Source organism: Vipera berus (assembly GCF_964194415.1).
Source record: "Vipera berus genome assembly, chromosome: Z".
Lineage (NCBI taxonomy): Eukaryota > Metazoa > Chordata > Lepidosauria > Squamata > Viperidae > Vipera > Vipera berus.
In genome coordinates this window covers 55,796,307-55,812,908 of record NC_138205.1, presented here as the reverse complement: position 1 = coordinate 55,812,908, position 16,602 = coordinate 55,796,307, and the positions used below count along the sequence as shown (strand labels likewise).

General features: G+C 35.5%; 1 protein-coding gene across 1 annotated transcript in view; it reads right to left on the bottom strand.

Moving 5' to 3' along the window:
• The window catches only part of SDHA (succinate dehydrogenase complex flavoprotein subunit A), a 64,877-nt gene that overhangs the window by 23,971 nt on the left and 24,304 nt on the right, over positions 1-16,602 (bottom strand). Inside the window, exons 7-9 of the mRNA XM_081344821.1 lie at positions 16,445-16,569; positions 9,653-9,821; positions 7,680-7,875 (exon numbers count right to left, since the gene is read on the bottom strand). Coding sequence (XP_081200947.1) covers positions 7,680-7,875; positions 9,653-9,821; positions 16,445-16,569 — 490 coding nt within the window. The remainder of the gene's footprint in view (positions 1-7,679; positions 7,876-9,652; positions 9,822-16,444; positions 16,570-16,602) is intronic.

The window sequence follows — 16,602 nt, the reverse complement described above, 5'->3', positions numbered from 1 at the left end:
CCCCTTCGCCACGACAAGGCAGTAATCCATGAAGGGGAACCATATATGTATTCTTGACCAAAATCTTTTGGCTTTAGGGCATGTCCACCAAAGATGATAATATGTGCCTGGATTTTGTCTACATTTCCAACAAATGCTAGACATATTTTTAAACATTTTCGCTAACCTCACAGGTGTTATATGCCATCTGTAGAACATTTTGTATAGGTTTTCTTTGTAAATCACTGCCTTTGTTATTTTAGAGTTTCTTTCCCAAAGGCTTTGTCAGTTTTCTAACTCTGTGTTATGCCCAAAGTTTTTTTGTTTATTTGTAAGTTCTTTTTCATAAGCTTGAGGCTTGTCTCAAGCAGTTCTTCTAATACAAAGACCAAGTCATCTGCAAATGCTTGTAGTTTATATTTTTCATCTTTTATCTCCAATCCTTTAATTTCTGAGTCTTGCCTAATATTTCTATTCAGTACTTCCAGTGTTAATATATATAATAATGGGGAAAATGGACATCCTTGTCTTGTGCCTTTTTTGATATTAAAGTTTTCTATAAAATCTCCATTTACAACTACTTTAGCTGTTTAAGTATATTTATAAAGTTTTCTCCTAAATCCATTTCGTTTAATTGTTGAATCATAAATTGCCAATTTACTTTATCAAAAGCCTTCTATGCATCTAGGAATATTAGCACCATTTGGCTTCCCTGGATGCATTTCATAATATTCCATAATATCTAAGATCATTCTTACATTATTTTTTATTTGTCTCTTAGGTAAAAATCCATTTTGGTCTGTATTTATAAATTCAATCAAAAATTTGTTTAATCTTTCTGCTATTATTGAAGCAATTTTATAGTCCACATTTAATAGTGTTATTGGTCTATAATTCTTTATCTGTGTCAAATCTGAATCTTCTTTAGGTATTAAAGTAATGTTGGCTTCTATCCACGTTTTTGATATTTTGGCCTCTAAGAGTACTTCATTACACAGTTCTTTCATTAGTGGGCTTAATGTATTTTATACATTTATAAAACTCTGCAGTGAGCCCATCTCGATCTGGAGTCTTTTCATTTTTTTTGCCTTTTTATCGCCTCTATTACCTCCATCATTGATATTTTTCATTTAGCAAGTTTTGTATGTTTTATGGAATTTTGGGTAACTCAGCTTTTTTATATATATTGCTTTATTTTTTCTTGAGAAGTTTCTTTTGTGTCATAAAGTGTCTCATAAGAAAGTCTTTAATTATTTTTTTAATTATGACATTTTGGAACTGTAAATCGCCTTTTGAGTCTTGCAGTTTATTTATCAATTCTTTCTCTCTTTTTTCAATTTGTATGCTAACCCTCTACCCGGTTTGTTAGCGTTTTCAAAGAAATTTTGTTTTGCCCTTTTAATTTGTTGGGTAATTTATGTTTTATTATTTCCATTTGCTTTTTAAGTGTTTTCTTTTGTGGATCTCTTTGTAGTTCTAATTCTAGTTTTATAAATTCCTCCTTTAACTTCATTTGTTGTTGCTTTGTTTCTTGGTTGTTTTTCGCCATTTAAGTTATAGTTAGCCCTCTAAAGTATGCTTTAGCCATATCCCACACATTTTGAAGCGATGGCTCTTCCTTTTTGTTTATTTTAAAGAAAAATTCCATTTCTTTTGTTGCTATTTGTATAAATTCTTTGTCTTTCAGTAAAGATTGGTTCAGAGACCATCTTAATTTTTCCTTAGCTCCTCTCCAGGTCATCTTTATAAGTCTGTGGTTTGCCCATATATTGGTTTCTAGCTCAATCTCTTGTATAAATGTGCTTAATTCAGGAGATATCCATAACATATCAATTCTGGACCATGATTTATGCCTGTTTGAATAAAATGTATATTGTGGGGTTTTTTGGGTTCTTTTCTCTCCATATATCCTTTATACAGATTTCTTCTGCCATTTTAAAGAAAGTTTTAGGTAGTATGTTCCTTTCTTTTCCCCCCTATTTTACTGCTTCTCTAATCCAGCTTCCCATCTACAATTGCATTAAAGTCTTCCATTAAGCAAATATTTTGATATTCCAATTCCACTATTTTTTAATGTAATTTTTGATAAAATTCTTCTTGTTTGTTATTAGGTGCATATATCGCTACCATCAGTATGTATTTTTGATTTATCATTATTTCCACCATTTGTTTGGGATTTATTATTTCTTTAATATAGAGAGCTATTCCTCTTCTTTTGTTGTGCTAATGTGGAGTTTCCCAATTTTCAGGTGGCCCAACAGTTTATGCTGTTGTCTCTTATTATGTGTTTCTTGAAGACAAATTATATCCATTTTTAATTTTTGTAGTCGTGTAAAGATTTTTTTTCTTTTGGCGGGGCAGTTCAATCCATTTATATTCACTAATGAAAATCCCATTTTCCTTCTCCATCTCCTTCAGTTATATTTAGGTTTTATTCTTCTAGTTTTTCTTCGTCTCTGTTCTCTTGCTTTTGCCCTTCTTCCGTATTTGTGTTTTTTGTTTCTTCCTTTTCCCTTGGTTTGGCTGCTCCTTCTATTACTGCCTCTTCCTGTTTCTTTGTTTCTCTCTCTGCATGAAATTCTGAATTTTCCCCTTCCAAGAATGCTTTGTATCTCTCATAAAATTCCATTGATTTAAGTGCAGTGTCCAATCTGTATCTTTTCATGTCCCAATTAATTAAAATCCCTTCCAGAATCAGCCATCTAAAATTCACTTCTTTTTCAATTAATTTTCTAGTCAGGAATTGATATTCTCTTCGTGAATCTCTTATTTTCCTGGGGACCTGCTTCAACACTACGATTTCCTTTTCTTTATAACACAGAGGATCATCTCTTGCTCTTCTCAATATCTCATCTCTTATAGCTCTTTTGACAAATGTGATATGTACTTCTCTGGGGATTTTGTTTCCCATCGCATAGCTTGAGTTGACTAGAAATATCTGATCTATCTCTCCTTCCATTTCCTGTTTCTGAATTTCCAGTGCTTCAGCCAATAGTTTCGTCATCAAGTCTGCGAGGTCTCCTTTAACCTCTATTATGTTTTGAAATCTTGAGAAGATGCCTTTTCCATTTCCAAAACTGCCATTGAATCTTCTAATTCTGTATTTGCCTAACTGTTGGTGAGACCGTTAAAAGTCGTTGGCGCTGTTTGAATTTGTTCTACCAGCAGCAAGATCTGACTGCTGGCCCAGTGATGGATTCTACTGCAAATCAGGGCTGTTTCCAGAGGAGGCAGAGGAGGAGAGGACCTGGAGCTTATGAGGTGAAGGAACTGGACAAGGCTGTCGGCAGGCCCAGAGGAAGAGAGAGAGGCTTTTGGAGGAGTTGGTGGCGGCGGCAGCAGCGTGCTCCAGGGGCGAAAAGAAGCAAGGCCTCTTTAAGGAAAGGGTGGAAGTCAGGATCAGAAAAAGGAAAGAAGGCGAGGTTGTCAGAATACAAGCTAACTTGAGGGCTAATCCACATGGAGCCCCATTTCCATCTGTCCTGTTTGCCATCGTTCACTCCCTAGAGACTAAAATGGACAATGTGAAATTTGAGCGGGCCCCGAACAAGGAGTATATATCGGAGGTGGTGACCCTTTGAGAGCTGTATTCAATGAAATTTCATTTTGGTGTATGCCGATTGGTGTACATTCAAAGTGACAATAAAGTTATCATCATCATCAGCCTCTGGTTTTCATCTTTTATTTCTTCTATCTTTGATCAGTGTCTACTGACTTGTCTTCTATTTTCTGAATTCTTTGTTCATTCTTTGTAACCATCTGTCTAAAGCTTTCTAATTGAGAGTTTATACTGTGAATTTCTTGATTCATTTTATCAAAGTTATCTTTTGTCTCCTCATTGTTTTTCCTTGTATCTTCTTTGTGCGAGAAAATTGCTTCTTGGATTGCTTGCAGTATTGCTTGCATCTCCTTCTGAAGGTATTAGATTTTTCTTGTTGAAGTATTGATTTGATTGATCTCTGATACACTGGGCTTACAGAGGCGGAAGATGAGGCCGAGAACATTTCTTTACCAGTTTTAGTTAAACTCGTAACACTCATTTTGTTTCCACCCCCAAAAACGTTTATCAGCTCTATTACTTTTCCCCAATGCCTGCCTTAAACCAAACCATTAGTCTTATATTCAATACCACAATGTATCTGTTACATAACTCTTATAATTCTTATGTAGTCTCTGTAATCTAGTAGGCTCCCTGAGAAAAAAAGGGAGATCAAGATTTAAAAGAAAAAAAAAGAAAAAAATTGTAATCCACTTCTGTTTATAGGACTCATTTACGGATCGATCGTCTAAAGTCCAAATTTTTTGCTCAGTCAGGATTTAAAATCCACAAGGTCCTACTATTCAAAGTTGATAGTCAATAGAGCCTTCAAGGGAAATTACCAATATTTATACTTTCATTGTCCATAAATACTTCTAATATAAAGTGTTTATAATCCAATAGGCTCCCCAAGCCACAAGAAAAAAAGAAAGAAAATTGTCCCAAAGTCCAGAGTTGCCAATTTGCCAAAGTTATAATCCAAAATGTCTTACTGTTGGTAATTCCTTACCATTCACTTTGAGTGGTTTGTGGAACTACATTATTTGTAATCCAAAGAAGCCAGATGGCTTTAAAATAGTTTGTAATTTTAGTTGTAATCCATCCTGCAGAAAAAACAGCCCAAGAATTTTTTTTCCAGTTGCAATCTACAAGGCTATGAAGTTCAGGGACATCAAAAGATTCAGTCCGTAATCTGTATCTGGGCTTCTGGCCAAGTTCCCTCACTTCAGACAAAATATGTAGACAAAATTGTAGACAAAATATATAAAATATATAAACAAAAGTTGGTGTAGTTCTTTTCTTTTACCACAAGATTTCATTAGGTGTCCATTTTGTAACACACTCTCTCTCTGCTTTTAGTTTGCTTTTTAAAAAAAACAAACAAACAGGTTTTAGAGTCATAGAGGAAGGAAAATAGTCTCACCCAGATCAGACATGTTGCTCATGCTTGTTGAATACTATTCCCTCCAGAAGACAGCAGCTTTTTTAAAAAAACAAGTTTTATTGGTTTTTCAGTTAAAATCTACATATTTAGAAAGCATCATGATGATTGGGTAATCAGAGATTCAGTAACAGAGTTTTCAGTACATAATTCAGGTTACATTATCAAACCATCCTTCACAATTTCCCTTAACATTTCATACAACCAGTTTAAACTAGTAAATTTCTAGAAATAGCATGGTCAGTTGAAAAATCTGTCAATTCAATTTCATTGAAATATATCTATGTCGTTATTAAAGTTTACCTAATTTTAATTTTAATTATATTATTCAAATTTAGCCTTTAACATTCCAAATAATGTTCACAACCCAAATTTCCCTTATTTCATTACAGTAAAAAGTATAGCATCTAACATGTACGCAGTGGCTGAGTAGCTATGTTCTACCTAATAAACATCATCTGTTTCACATCCTAATACATCACACGTTACTGACAGGACTACAGCTTATGTTTATCAATCTACAACTATTTATACACAACCAGATTCTGTTTTAAATTTTAGCTAATTCTTAATTCTTAAATAGAATAATAAAATGTCTTTTAACATCAAGTGGGATCTATAAACCAAATTTCCATTATGTCAGTGCACAAATTATAATGTCTAAAATAAGCCTAATAGATACATAAACACATTCTAGTTCTATCTCATAAACATTTTCTATTTTAGATCCTAATAGATCACTGATTACTAAAAGGATAACCTTTAATGGTTCTCTAAGAACTCACTTTTTAAATATAACTTTGGGTTTCTTTTTTTGCCAATCAGGTTTCCAAACCAAGGCCTTTGAATTGCCAGATAGTTCTCCCTTCGCTCCAATACTTATTATTTGAATCGAAGGAGGCCATCTAGCCATCAGTGATCCACAAAAACCAAACCATTTGTAATCATTATGTTGTTGCCCTGTTAGTTTTTGTATTTGCTCTAAAAACTTTATCTTCGGTTCGGTCTGGATTCCTCTTCCGTCTGGGTTCATCTGCTTTAAGAGTCTTATCCAATTTTGTAATTAATGCTTGGCTATCCAGGCTTTCAGACAACTGTCTTTGTTGATCTTCCACGTCCTCTAGGTTAGCATCACTATCTTGTACATAGTATACTTCTAAAGTTATAGGCTCTTTGATGGAGTCAAAAGTTGAGTATTAAGTTTTCCCATAGTTTGTTGTTGGTCCTTAAGGTTATTTGCCATAGTGATAGTTCCTTGTACTTTTAGAGTTGTCGGTTCTTTGGATAGTTGTTGCTTATATTCCTCTGTCTCAATAGTAATATCTTCCAATTTTGTTATATTCTGAACTATAAATTCTTTAGTTGCAGTCTGGGTTTCAATTTGTGACTTAAGGTTGGCATGTAAATTATTAAATCTGGAGATAGACATCTCAGTGACTCTGTAGATTGTTTCAAGTATGAGGTTATAATCAAGCAAGGTTTGTGGCTGATCCTTCTCCATTTTGTAATAATTATAAATACTCCTTGGTGGAAGCTATGTTTCAAACGAAAGTCAGTAAGAGTCTACCTCCACAAGTCTAAGCCAAATTAAACTCCAGCTTTTTCAGGTTTTTATCTTAATGCCAAGGTCAGTCTAAAATGTAAGCAAGCTTGTTTGCCAATAGTATTCACTAGATGTCTCCAGAATACTTCAACCTTTTCAGACAGTATCTTTTTATTTATTTCTTTTTTTTGGTCCCCTTTTTTAGACTAATAGGTAGAATAGTCAATTTCTGTAAATATAGGAACTTTGGGCCAAAAGTAGAAAGGCAGTAAGTCCAATTAATCAGTATAATTTAGTAGAAGGCTGTTTCTTTTCTCTCCCAATGTAGAAAAATCCGCTCTTGAGGAGGGTAGGGGAAAAAAATCCCTTCCCTCTCTCCTCGCAGGGGGAAGCAAATTCAAGAAGCTTTTGACAGGGAAAGTAGACAATTAGGAAAACAAGAAGGCAATTCTCACCCAGTTTTCAACTGCTTTCAAGTGCTTTGTTGTGCTTTTGGCTTCGGCAGGAAACGGCTAAATGATGGGCCATGGGAGTGGCCGATCCTTTCTTCTTCGGTTCGGAGAGTAGCTCCAAGCCAACGGGAGGGCCACCGCCCTCTACTGCTGACTGGAGAGACCTCTCCCCAGCTCATCGCCCCTCCAGGGCAACTTTCGACCCCTTTACAGGCACCCCCTGATGAAGAAATCCATACAACATGAGCAGTGATTCCCTCATGCGTCTGGGAGCACCGAAAGTCCAGAACCGGAAGCCCAGCAGACAGCAGCTTCTGACTGGCAGCATGGGTGCAGCCAGTGTTTCTCCTGTTGGTTCTGAGGGCTTCCTTGGATCAAGTGGGTCAACTGCCGTCTCCCCCGCAATCTACAAGGGTCCCTTCCTGATCTGTCACCTCTCTGGGGCAACTTCAGGCTCTTTTCAGGCCCCCAGAAGGAAGAAATCACACACACACACACACACACACGCACGCACAAAATATAGATATGACATGGCCCCTTAAAAGAAATGTTGATACTAGATTAAAGCACAGGAGGAAAACTAATGAGAGTGTCTTTTTGATATATTGTTAGAACTTTAAACAGTGTAATAAAATATAAACTTCTAGTCTATTAAACTGAAATTCAATAGTGAGATGGACAGTATATAAATTTCATACATACATACATACATGTTTTGAAAATTACCTGTCCTTTGTAGTTTGTAGGGATACCTCCCATATTGTAATGTACAGTAGGTAGGACAGGAATAGGTTCTTTTGTGACATCCACACCAGCAAATATCATAGCAGTTTCTGAAATCCCAGGAAGACGCATTGCTAGCTGTTGTGGTGGCAAATGATGCAACTGCAAGTACACATGATCTTTGTCTGGTCCACAACCTCTGTTGTTGTTATTTTAAAAATATATGTTAATAGCAATAGCACTTAGATTTATATATCACTTCACAGTGTTTTACAGCCCTCTCTAAGCAGCTTACAGAGTTAGCATATTTCCCCAACAATCTGGGTCCTCATTTTACTGACCTTGGAAGGATGGAAGGCTGAGTCAGCCTTGAGCTGGTGAGACATGAAATGTCAAACTGCTGGCAGCCAAGAGTCAGCAGAAGTAGCCTGCAGTACTGCATTCTAACCACTGGGCCACCAGGGCACAGTGGTTAAATAGATTTTTTTTCTTACCACTATTTAAATACAAACATAAGATCAATATATAAATATAAGATAATTCTTATGATATATTTATATATGTTTGCAAATTATACTTGATTTGATAATAGTAGCTATATTTTTTTAGCTTTTCTATTTAATTTTCTTAATTTGCTTTGTCTTACTTTTTTACTTTTTATTATATTGTAAGCCTCCTAAAGTCACTGTATCTATGAGATGGGCAGCATAAAAGAGTAATAAATAAATACAAACTTCAAATACAAATATTCCCTTAAAAGAATAAAATTAAAACAACTGGAACAAATCTGTAACAGGGATGCGCAAAAGGCTTTTGAAATATTCTAACCTCAAAGTAAAAGTTCCAAGTGTCTAAAGATGAAACAAAACACAAGCATTTTAAGAGTTCTCTTTCAAGAAAAAAGCTGTTTTGTTTCAAGCTAATTTGGAATGTTTTGATTGTTCCGATCATTGTAGCTGGAATGTTTTCCGGCTTGTGACTGAGTTGCTCCTTTTCTATTTCTTCCTCTTAATAATAATACAATAACACAGAACAATGACATCCTTACACATTGTTTAAACTGGATAAAATTATCTGTGAAATGAGTGTTGAGAGAATAAAAAAACAATTAAGCACATAGTTAAACAAAAAAGATGACTTATTACAGCTTTACGGCTACCAGGTCACTGTTTTTAAAATATAAAATTTGCCATATGGAAACTGGACTTTGAATTATGGATGGATGGGTTTTACAAATGTTGTGCAGTGCTTTATTTTGCAAGCAAATAATGCAAAGATATATTTGTATGCAGTAGCTTGTTTTGCATACATATATTGTTTGTACAGTGTTGGTTTATTTGGTTTATTTGCCTTTGTTCTCAAATTTTGCTATAATATTATTTATTAAATTAAACCATCTATTGAATTAAGAAACATTTAGCAATGTCTGAATGTGAAGTAAAATATCATGAAACATCAATGTAGTGGCCTTTTTTCGGCATGTACTTGACAATTCAACTACCAATGTCACCCACCTCAAATCCTATAGTGTCTATAGAAAACTAACCAAGGAGATATTTTTAAAAAGAAAAAGAAAAAAACTTGTAAAGAAGTATTGCACTAAATATTAGTTTAGTTGTTCTGTAATTAACCAAAGCAAGCAGATTCATTTAAAGAAACTAGAAAAAATGTGTTATTTCTGTTTAAAAATTGATGTGACTCAACATATTTTAATCTAAGTAGGTTTTCTGACGACAGTGGAACAGCACAGTATTCTCATTGTTTTACACAGAGACTTTTCAAAACATATTACTTATGGAATCAAAATTTTAGCTGGGTCTTTTATTCTCTTTCTCCTAAGAGATCTATAAATTAACCTTGTAATTATCTTAAAAGAAAGTATTTTATTCTTTAAGATACAATATGTTGAGTTAACTAACTGTACTCTGCATCTTTTATAATCACATTTATGGACTTGATAGTTAGATTAAACTTGCCTTCCTTCACGGATCTCAATAGTCATAGAACGAGATACAACATCTCGGGAAGCTAGATCTTTTGCAACTGGAGCATATCTCTCCATAAATCTTTCTCCTTCACTGTTAATTAAAATACCTCCTTCACCACGACAGCCTTCTGTAATAAGACAGCCAGCGCCATAAATACCTGCAAAATATATTAAAATTACAATGTTTTACCAATGATCTGTATCATCCCAAAAACACTATTTATATTTTGAAAGTGAATGTCTAACATTTATATCCCTAAAGCAAGATATAAATAAAACTTTCCAACTTTCAAGTAACATTTTGTAAGTAATCTTTGATTTACAATGTATCCAAAAAAGGGCATTGCAACCTGGATCTGCCCTTACTCAGCAACACTGCTACATTTATGTCCTTAGCAGCATTCCACAGTCATGTGACCAGATTTTGTAATGCTTGCCAAAAACCTGCAGTTACTTCCAGTTATTGCAAAACAATGGTTCATTTAACTACAATTCATGACTTACAACCATTCGGTGATCATTGGAAACTACAACAGCACTGAAAAAGTGACTTATGATCATTTTTCACACGTATGACCGTTGCATCTTCCCCATGGTCACATGATCAAAATTCAGATGCTTGACAACTAGCATGTATGCAGGGCTGTTGCAGTGTCCTGGGGTCATGTGACCACCTTTTGCAACCTTCTGATAAGTCAAGTCAATGGGGAAGACAGATTCACTTCAGAACTGTTTTACTAACTTAATAACTGCAGTGGTTAAGATTCACTTAATAACTGTGACAAAAATGGGACAAAACTCACTTAACAAATATCTTGCTTAGTAATGGGAATTTTGAGCTCAGTTGTGGTTGTAAGTTAAGGACTACCTGTACAGCAATATTAACAGTAGATTCACTTAACTGCAGTGATTTGCTCAACAGCTGCTATAAAAATGTTATAGAATCAGGTCATATGATTTACCCATTTTACAATCATTATAACTTATGACCATAGTGGTAATATGACCTGTACTTCAATCAATTGAAAGTTAAACTTCCTTGATTTCTATATGGGCAACCATCTTTTTTTTAATTTACCACATATAAGAAACTTCACACATAATCTGGAATTTTGTTCTATACCTTTCAGAACCTTTTAATCCCAAGGTTATCTAGCTTCACCATATTGTCCCCTTACCAAGTTGTCTTTATCTACACCAAACCCTGTGTACGGTCACTCATGCGCTCGTGACCTCTCGCCTGGACTACTGCAATGCTCTTTACATGGGGCTCCCCTTGAAGACCACTCGGAGGCTCCAACTGGTACAGAATGCGGCCACGAGAGTTGTCTTGGGAGTTTCCCGGTACTCCCATGTTACACCTTTGCTCCGCGAGCTACATTGGTTACCAGTTGTCTTCCGGGTGAGATTCAAGGTTTTGGTTATGGTCTTTAAGTCCTTACATGGCATGGGTCCGGAGTACCTCGGGGACCACCTGCTGCCGGCGTCAACTTCCCTCCGCCCTGTGCATTCCCACAGAGAGGGCCTCCTCAGGGTGCCCCCGGTCAGAGAATGTCGGCTGGTGGCCCCCAGGGGGAGGGCCTTCTCTGTGGGCGCTCCAGCTTTATGGAACCAACCTTCGCTCCTTCCGGCGCGGTCTGAAGACCCATTTATTTGAACAAGCTGGCCTGGCCTGATGGGGGACGTTAGGGTTTTTAATTGGGTTTTTATACTGTTACTGTTTTTATCTGGGCAATTGTTTAATTCTCTTTTAATTTTTGTATTTTCTATTTATATATGCCCTGTTCACCGCCCTGAGTCCTTCGGGAGAAGGGCAGTATATAAATTTAATAAAAGATAAAAAGATAAAGATAAAGAAAATTAGCATTGCCTTACAAAATTTATTCTGCAATAAATCTGTGGTTTTTTTTTAGCATTTCAAGCTTTTGTGCACAAAAAAACTACTACTAACTCCTCTGTTAGGTAATTAGGAAACAAAAGCTTTACAATTAGTGCTTAATAGTTGGGATTAGTATGTTCATCTTTAGCTGATAGTTACAAAATATGATATCATATGACCACATTGCTTAGTGATAATAATCCCTGCTATCTCTGTTATTGTTAAGTGAGCATCATGGATCATTAATGCTGACAGGCACTTGGAAGTTCCAGGCAGAAAAGCTGGCAGGCGGATAGGTGACTACTGCAGGGTAGAAAAAGTTGCATAAGTTTTGTCGGTTTTCAAAAAGGAGTGACACAAATGCAGCTGGGCATTATTTGTGTCAGAGGCACCTTCAAAATTATAGACATATAACACTGAACACTTAGCAAGTAAAATGAGGTATAAAATAGATCATAGAAATATAGCACATGTAAAGTATGTAAAATAAATAGGATTAAAACTAAATGATATTCACCCAGTCCGACCACATCAACAGTATTTTCCCTCTGTACATTGAAGGACATTGAATGCATTGTAACATATGTGAGATGGATTGTTCTTCTCCATATTCACACTAAGTATTGTATCTTGTATTTTCTTAGATTGTCTTTTGATCTTCCCATCCCAGCCTGTTTAGTAATTCCCATACAGCCAAGGTTGTTCTTGACCATGCAGTAGACAGTTGTGTGGATGTGCCAAGGTTGCCCGATAGTGCTTACTTGCCTTCCATAGTTCCAGGGTGGTCTATGATGGCTAATTGTTAGGAGAGGCAAAAGTTTTGAGGAAGCTGTTCCCTGAACTCATTCTTGACCTTGAAGGTTGATGGCCATATAATAGGTGTTTTTATAGCCATAACTTTAACCCACTCTCTCTGTGCAACACTTCCCCTGTGGAACTTTAGAGGGGGGATACCAGTTACATCTTTTGTATTGAGATGGTTTTAGATACTCTGTGACCAATCTCACTGTTTCATTTAAGGCCATTTCCACTTATTTTGCATGTTTTGATCTATACCAAACAGAGCTGGCATATTCTCCAAGAGTAACATAGGGCTAATGGAGAAGCTATTAATCTGCCTGGTTGAGACTGCCTCTTGTGCACATTATTTTTTCCAGAATATTGTTCCTAGCAAATATTTTCTGTTTGGTATTAAAATAATGGTTCTGAAAGGTAAGTGTGTGATCCAGAATTACTCCCAGATATTTAGGAGTAGAATGATGTTCTAGGCTGATTACCATTCCACTGTATATGATCCTTCTTGATGCATCACAGTTTTTCAAGTGGAAAGCACAATCTTATTTTTTTAGGCAGTTTGGTGTCAGCTGGTTATCTTTGTAGTATAGCAATATCAATAAGACTCACATAGCACTTCATAATGCTTTACAGCACTCTCTAAGCAGTTTACAGAGTCAGTATATTGCCCCCAACAATTTTACTGACCTTGGAAAGATGGAAACCTGAATCAACTTTGAGTCAATCAGGATGGCAGTGCATTCTAACTACTGCACCACTACTGCTCTTATCTATTATGCAGTCATTAGGTTCAGAGCCTTGGTCAGTTTTTCCTTGACAGCCTCGAAGTTACACACTGCAGTATTGTTGCCAGATTGTTGGCTTAAGCAAAGCTCCTACTAGCTTCTGGAAATGGTAAGTAATTGCTGTAGATGTCAAATAGCATATCAGCTATCACGTTGTCCTGAAGAAATCCACTTCTTTGAGTTCTAAATATGTTGTCCACAAAAGTCCACATAAAATCTATGATTTTCTTGTAGGGATCCTATAAATTTTATGAATTTAAAATCCTTTGTAAGATGCATTACTTTCTTCAATAGAGCTGCATGGTTGACTGTATTTTAAGCCATGGTGAGATCTATGAACACCATTATGTATTGTGTTAGGCTGAGAATTTGAGCTGAGTCTGAAACCAGTTTGCTGTAGTATGAGCAGGGGCTCTATTGTTGCAGACAATCGGTTCATGATTAAATGTTCAAATACCTTGTATAAGTGACTGAGAAAAGATGTGGGCCTGAAGCTTTTCAGATATTCTGATGGGTTGCTTGGTTTAAAGTGGGTATCATATGGGGTGTCCTTCCTACCTTGGGTATCTGAACAATGTTTAAGTACCTGTTGTAGAGGCTGAGTGACTATATTTCACTTTAGGTCCAAAATATTTAATCTGCTCGACCAGAATCTTGTCAATACCAGCTCTTTTACCATTCTTAACACCTAATACCTCTTCCAACTCTAGTAAAGGGAAGGTCAAATTGTTTATCTTTCATTCCTTGTTCCTGACTATCCTCCTCTGTTTGTGTAGCTGATGGGCAATTTAGTTAGTTGAGATGTTGGCCTATAGTGATCACTTGGCTGGGTTGTTGTTGAGACAGTTAAGTAAACTCTGTGCTTTTGGGCAGCAGCGACTCTTATCTACCCCCTCCATAAGCTTAATACATCTTTCCCTTTCGTGCTCTGAAATGGCTGACACTACCTCTTCTCCAAGTCTAACAGTATCTTCACTGTTTGAATTTCCTTCAAAATGGATAAAGTACGCAATCTATAGATCAATGGTTTCATGTCTTAGACCCTGAACTCAAGAGGTTCTGTATCCTCAAGGAATAAATTTCCTGGAGCTTTTCTGAATAGCATCTATAGTTATCATAAAATGTGAGTTTGGATCAACATTTTTTCATCCAGGTCGTGGAAAATTTGGGCCAGTCAGCCTTTTTAAAGTTGCATCTTCTTCAGAATTTCACAGCAGTTATAATCTCACATAGAATAGGTCTATGTTGGGTGCTTGGTATTGGCATTCCTCCTGATTTTAAACATTGGGGATCTCCACTCTCAATTTTTTATTGACTGACTGCATGTATGCTACAATCGTCATAAGTTCAAGGACAGGCACAAGTCCATTTTTTCAGCACCATTATAACTTTAGTTGCTGAATAACTGGACATTAAACAAGGACTAGTTGTAATTATTCTTGTTAGTTTTATTTTTTATAATACCATTAATGTTAGGAGTGATACTGTGAAATTGAAACACAGGAACCAAAACAAATGATCAAGACTCACTACAGTATTTATTATTCAATGCACATCAGAAGGATTCACTTCAAAGAATAATGAGAGAGACCACTACAGACATAAGGATACACTCACGTTTATAGGACTCAGATTGTTGGGGGCAATATGCTGACTTTTTAAACTGCTTCAGAGAGGGCTGTAAAGCACCGTGAAGCGGTATATAAGTCTATTACCATATATTTCAGAAAGGTGGAGAAAATAACGCAGACTTAAGTAATAGATGATGTAATAATTATGCTAATTCATAACTAACAGATGCATGCTGTATTCATAATTAATAAATCTCGGTTACTTCCCATCCCATACTACTATTTGCAGAATCACTGTCTTAGAAAAAGAAACATGCCAGTAAGTTGCAATAGAAATGTGAACTAGATGTTTCAAGACTGCCTTTCTCTATTGTCTAGAGGTAGTCCTTGACTTACAATTGAGCCCCAAATTTCTGTTGCTAAGTGAGATATTTGTTAAGTGAATTTTGGCCCATTTTACAACCTTTCTTGCCACAGATCTTAAGTGAATCACCGCAGTTGTTAGATTAGTAACACAGTTGTTAAGTGAATCTGGCTTCCCCCTTGACTTTACTTGTCAGAAGGTCATTAAGGTTATCACATGACTCCAGGACACTGCAACCGTCATAAATATTAGTCAGTTGACAAGCTTCTGGATTTGATCACAAGGCCATGGGGATTCTGCAACATTCTTAAGTGTGAAAAACGATCATGACACTTTTTTTCAGTGCTGTTGTAACTTTGAATGGTCACTAAATGAACTGTTGTAAGTTAAGGACTACCTGTATTTGATTATTCTACATTATTTCTATATTTTTATTCTGCTGTCATTCTTTTTATATTTTTATTTTGCCCCCATTTAAAAATTTACTTTCCTCAGAATACAAATGTTACAATTTTATAGAATACAAAATTTCCAATTTTTATATACTGTAATCACAGTACTGGAATATGCTACTTAAGCCACTAAATTAAAAGTCTGTTCAATGCTGGAAACATAATGAACATTTTTTTTTAGAAAATGCCCATAAACATGGACAAAGTAGTTCCACTGAAAATCAGTTCGGTTAGGATTTTTTTTATGGCAATAAATAGTAAATCAGTGTTCTTCTGATTAAAATCCATTATTTTGAATTCTGTACTCTAGATAACAGAGAACAGGTCATGCTCTTCCTTCATATCTTTCTATCATGCCTTTCAGATCAGCATGCAATCTGATCAATTCAGAATAGAGTAGTATTATTACTCCCTATATGTATTAATGTTGAATACTGAATATCCTTTTATGCAGTAATATCAAATTGCTTAAATGAAGCTTAATTCTTTATTCCAAGATTATTTAATAAATATTATCATCAAAGCAGATCCTATATTTCTGCAATTTTTTTTGTCCTATTCAAATAACTTTTTAAGTATTTCTGTTACATTTCAGTCTGTTATTTTCAATCCATTTCTCTATCAATATCATTTGAATATTGTTATAAGTTGTGAATTATCAGTTTTCTGAAATCTGAAAATGTTAAATTCTCATATAACTGAAGCTAATTAAATAATTAAATTAATTAAACTTCATGGGATTTTTTTAAATTGCTAAAATTGCTAAAGGTATACAAGAGCTATAGGATTCCTGTAATCTATTGAAGAGGTTAACCAATAAAAACAATGAATAAACATACATACTTTCTATAGCACAACATCTTGATTTTAAAAAATTAAGAAGATAAAGGATTAGCTGCAAAACTTAATTTCCTGCAACAGAATTAAGCTTTTACCTGTGGGATGGAATTGCACAAATTCCAAATCCTGGCAAGGTAGGCCTGCCCGTGTAACCATTGCTGTGCCATCTCCAGTACAAGTGTGAGCAGAAGTACAGCTAAAATATGTGCGCCCATATCCTCTGGAAAAAGTTAATAGTTAGCATCTACTACTC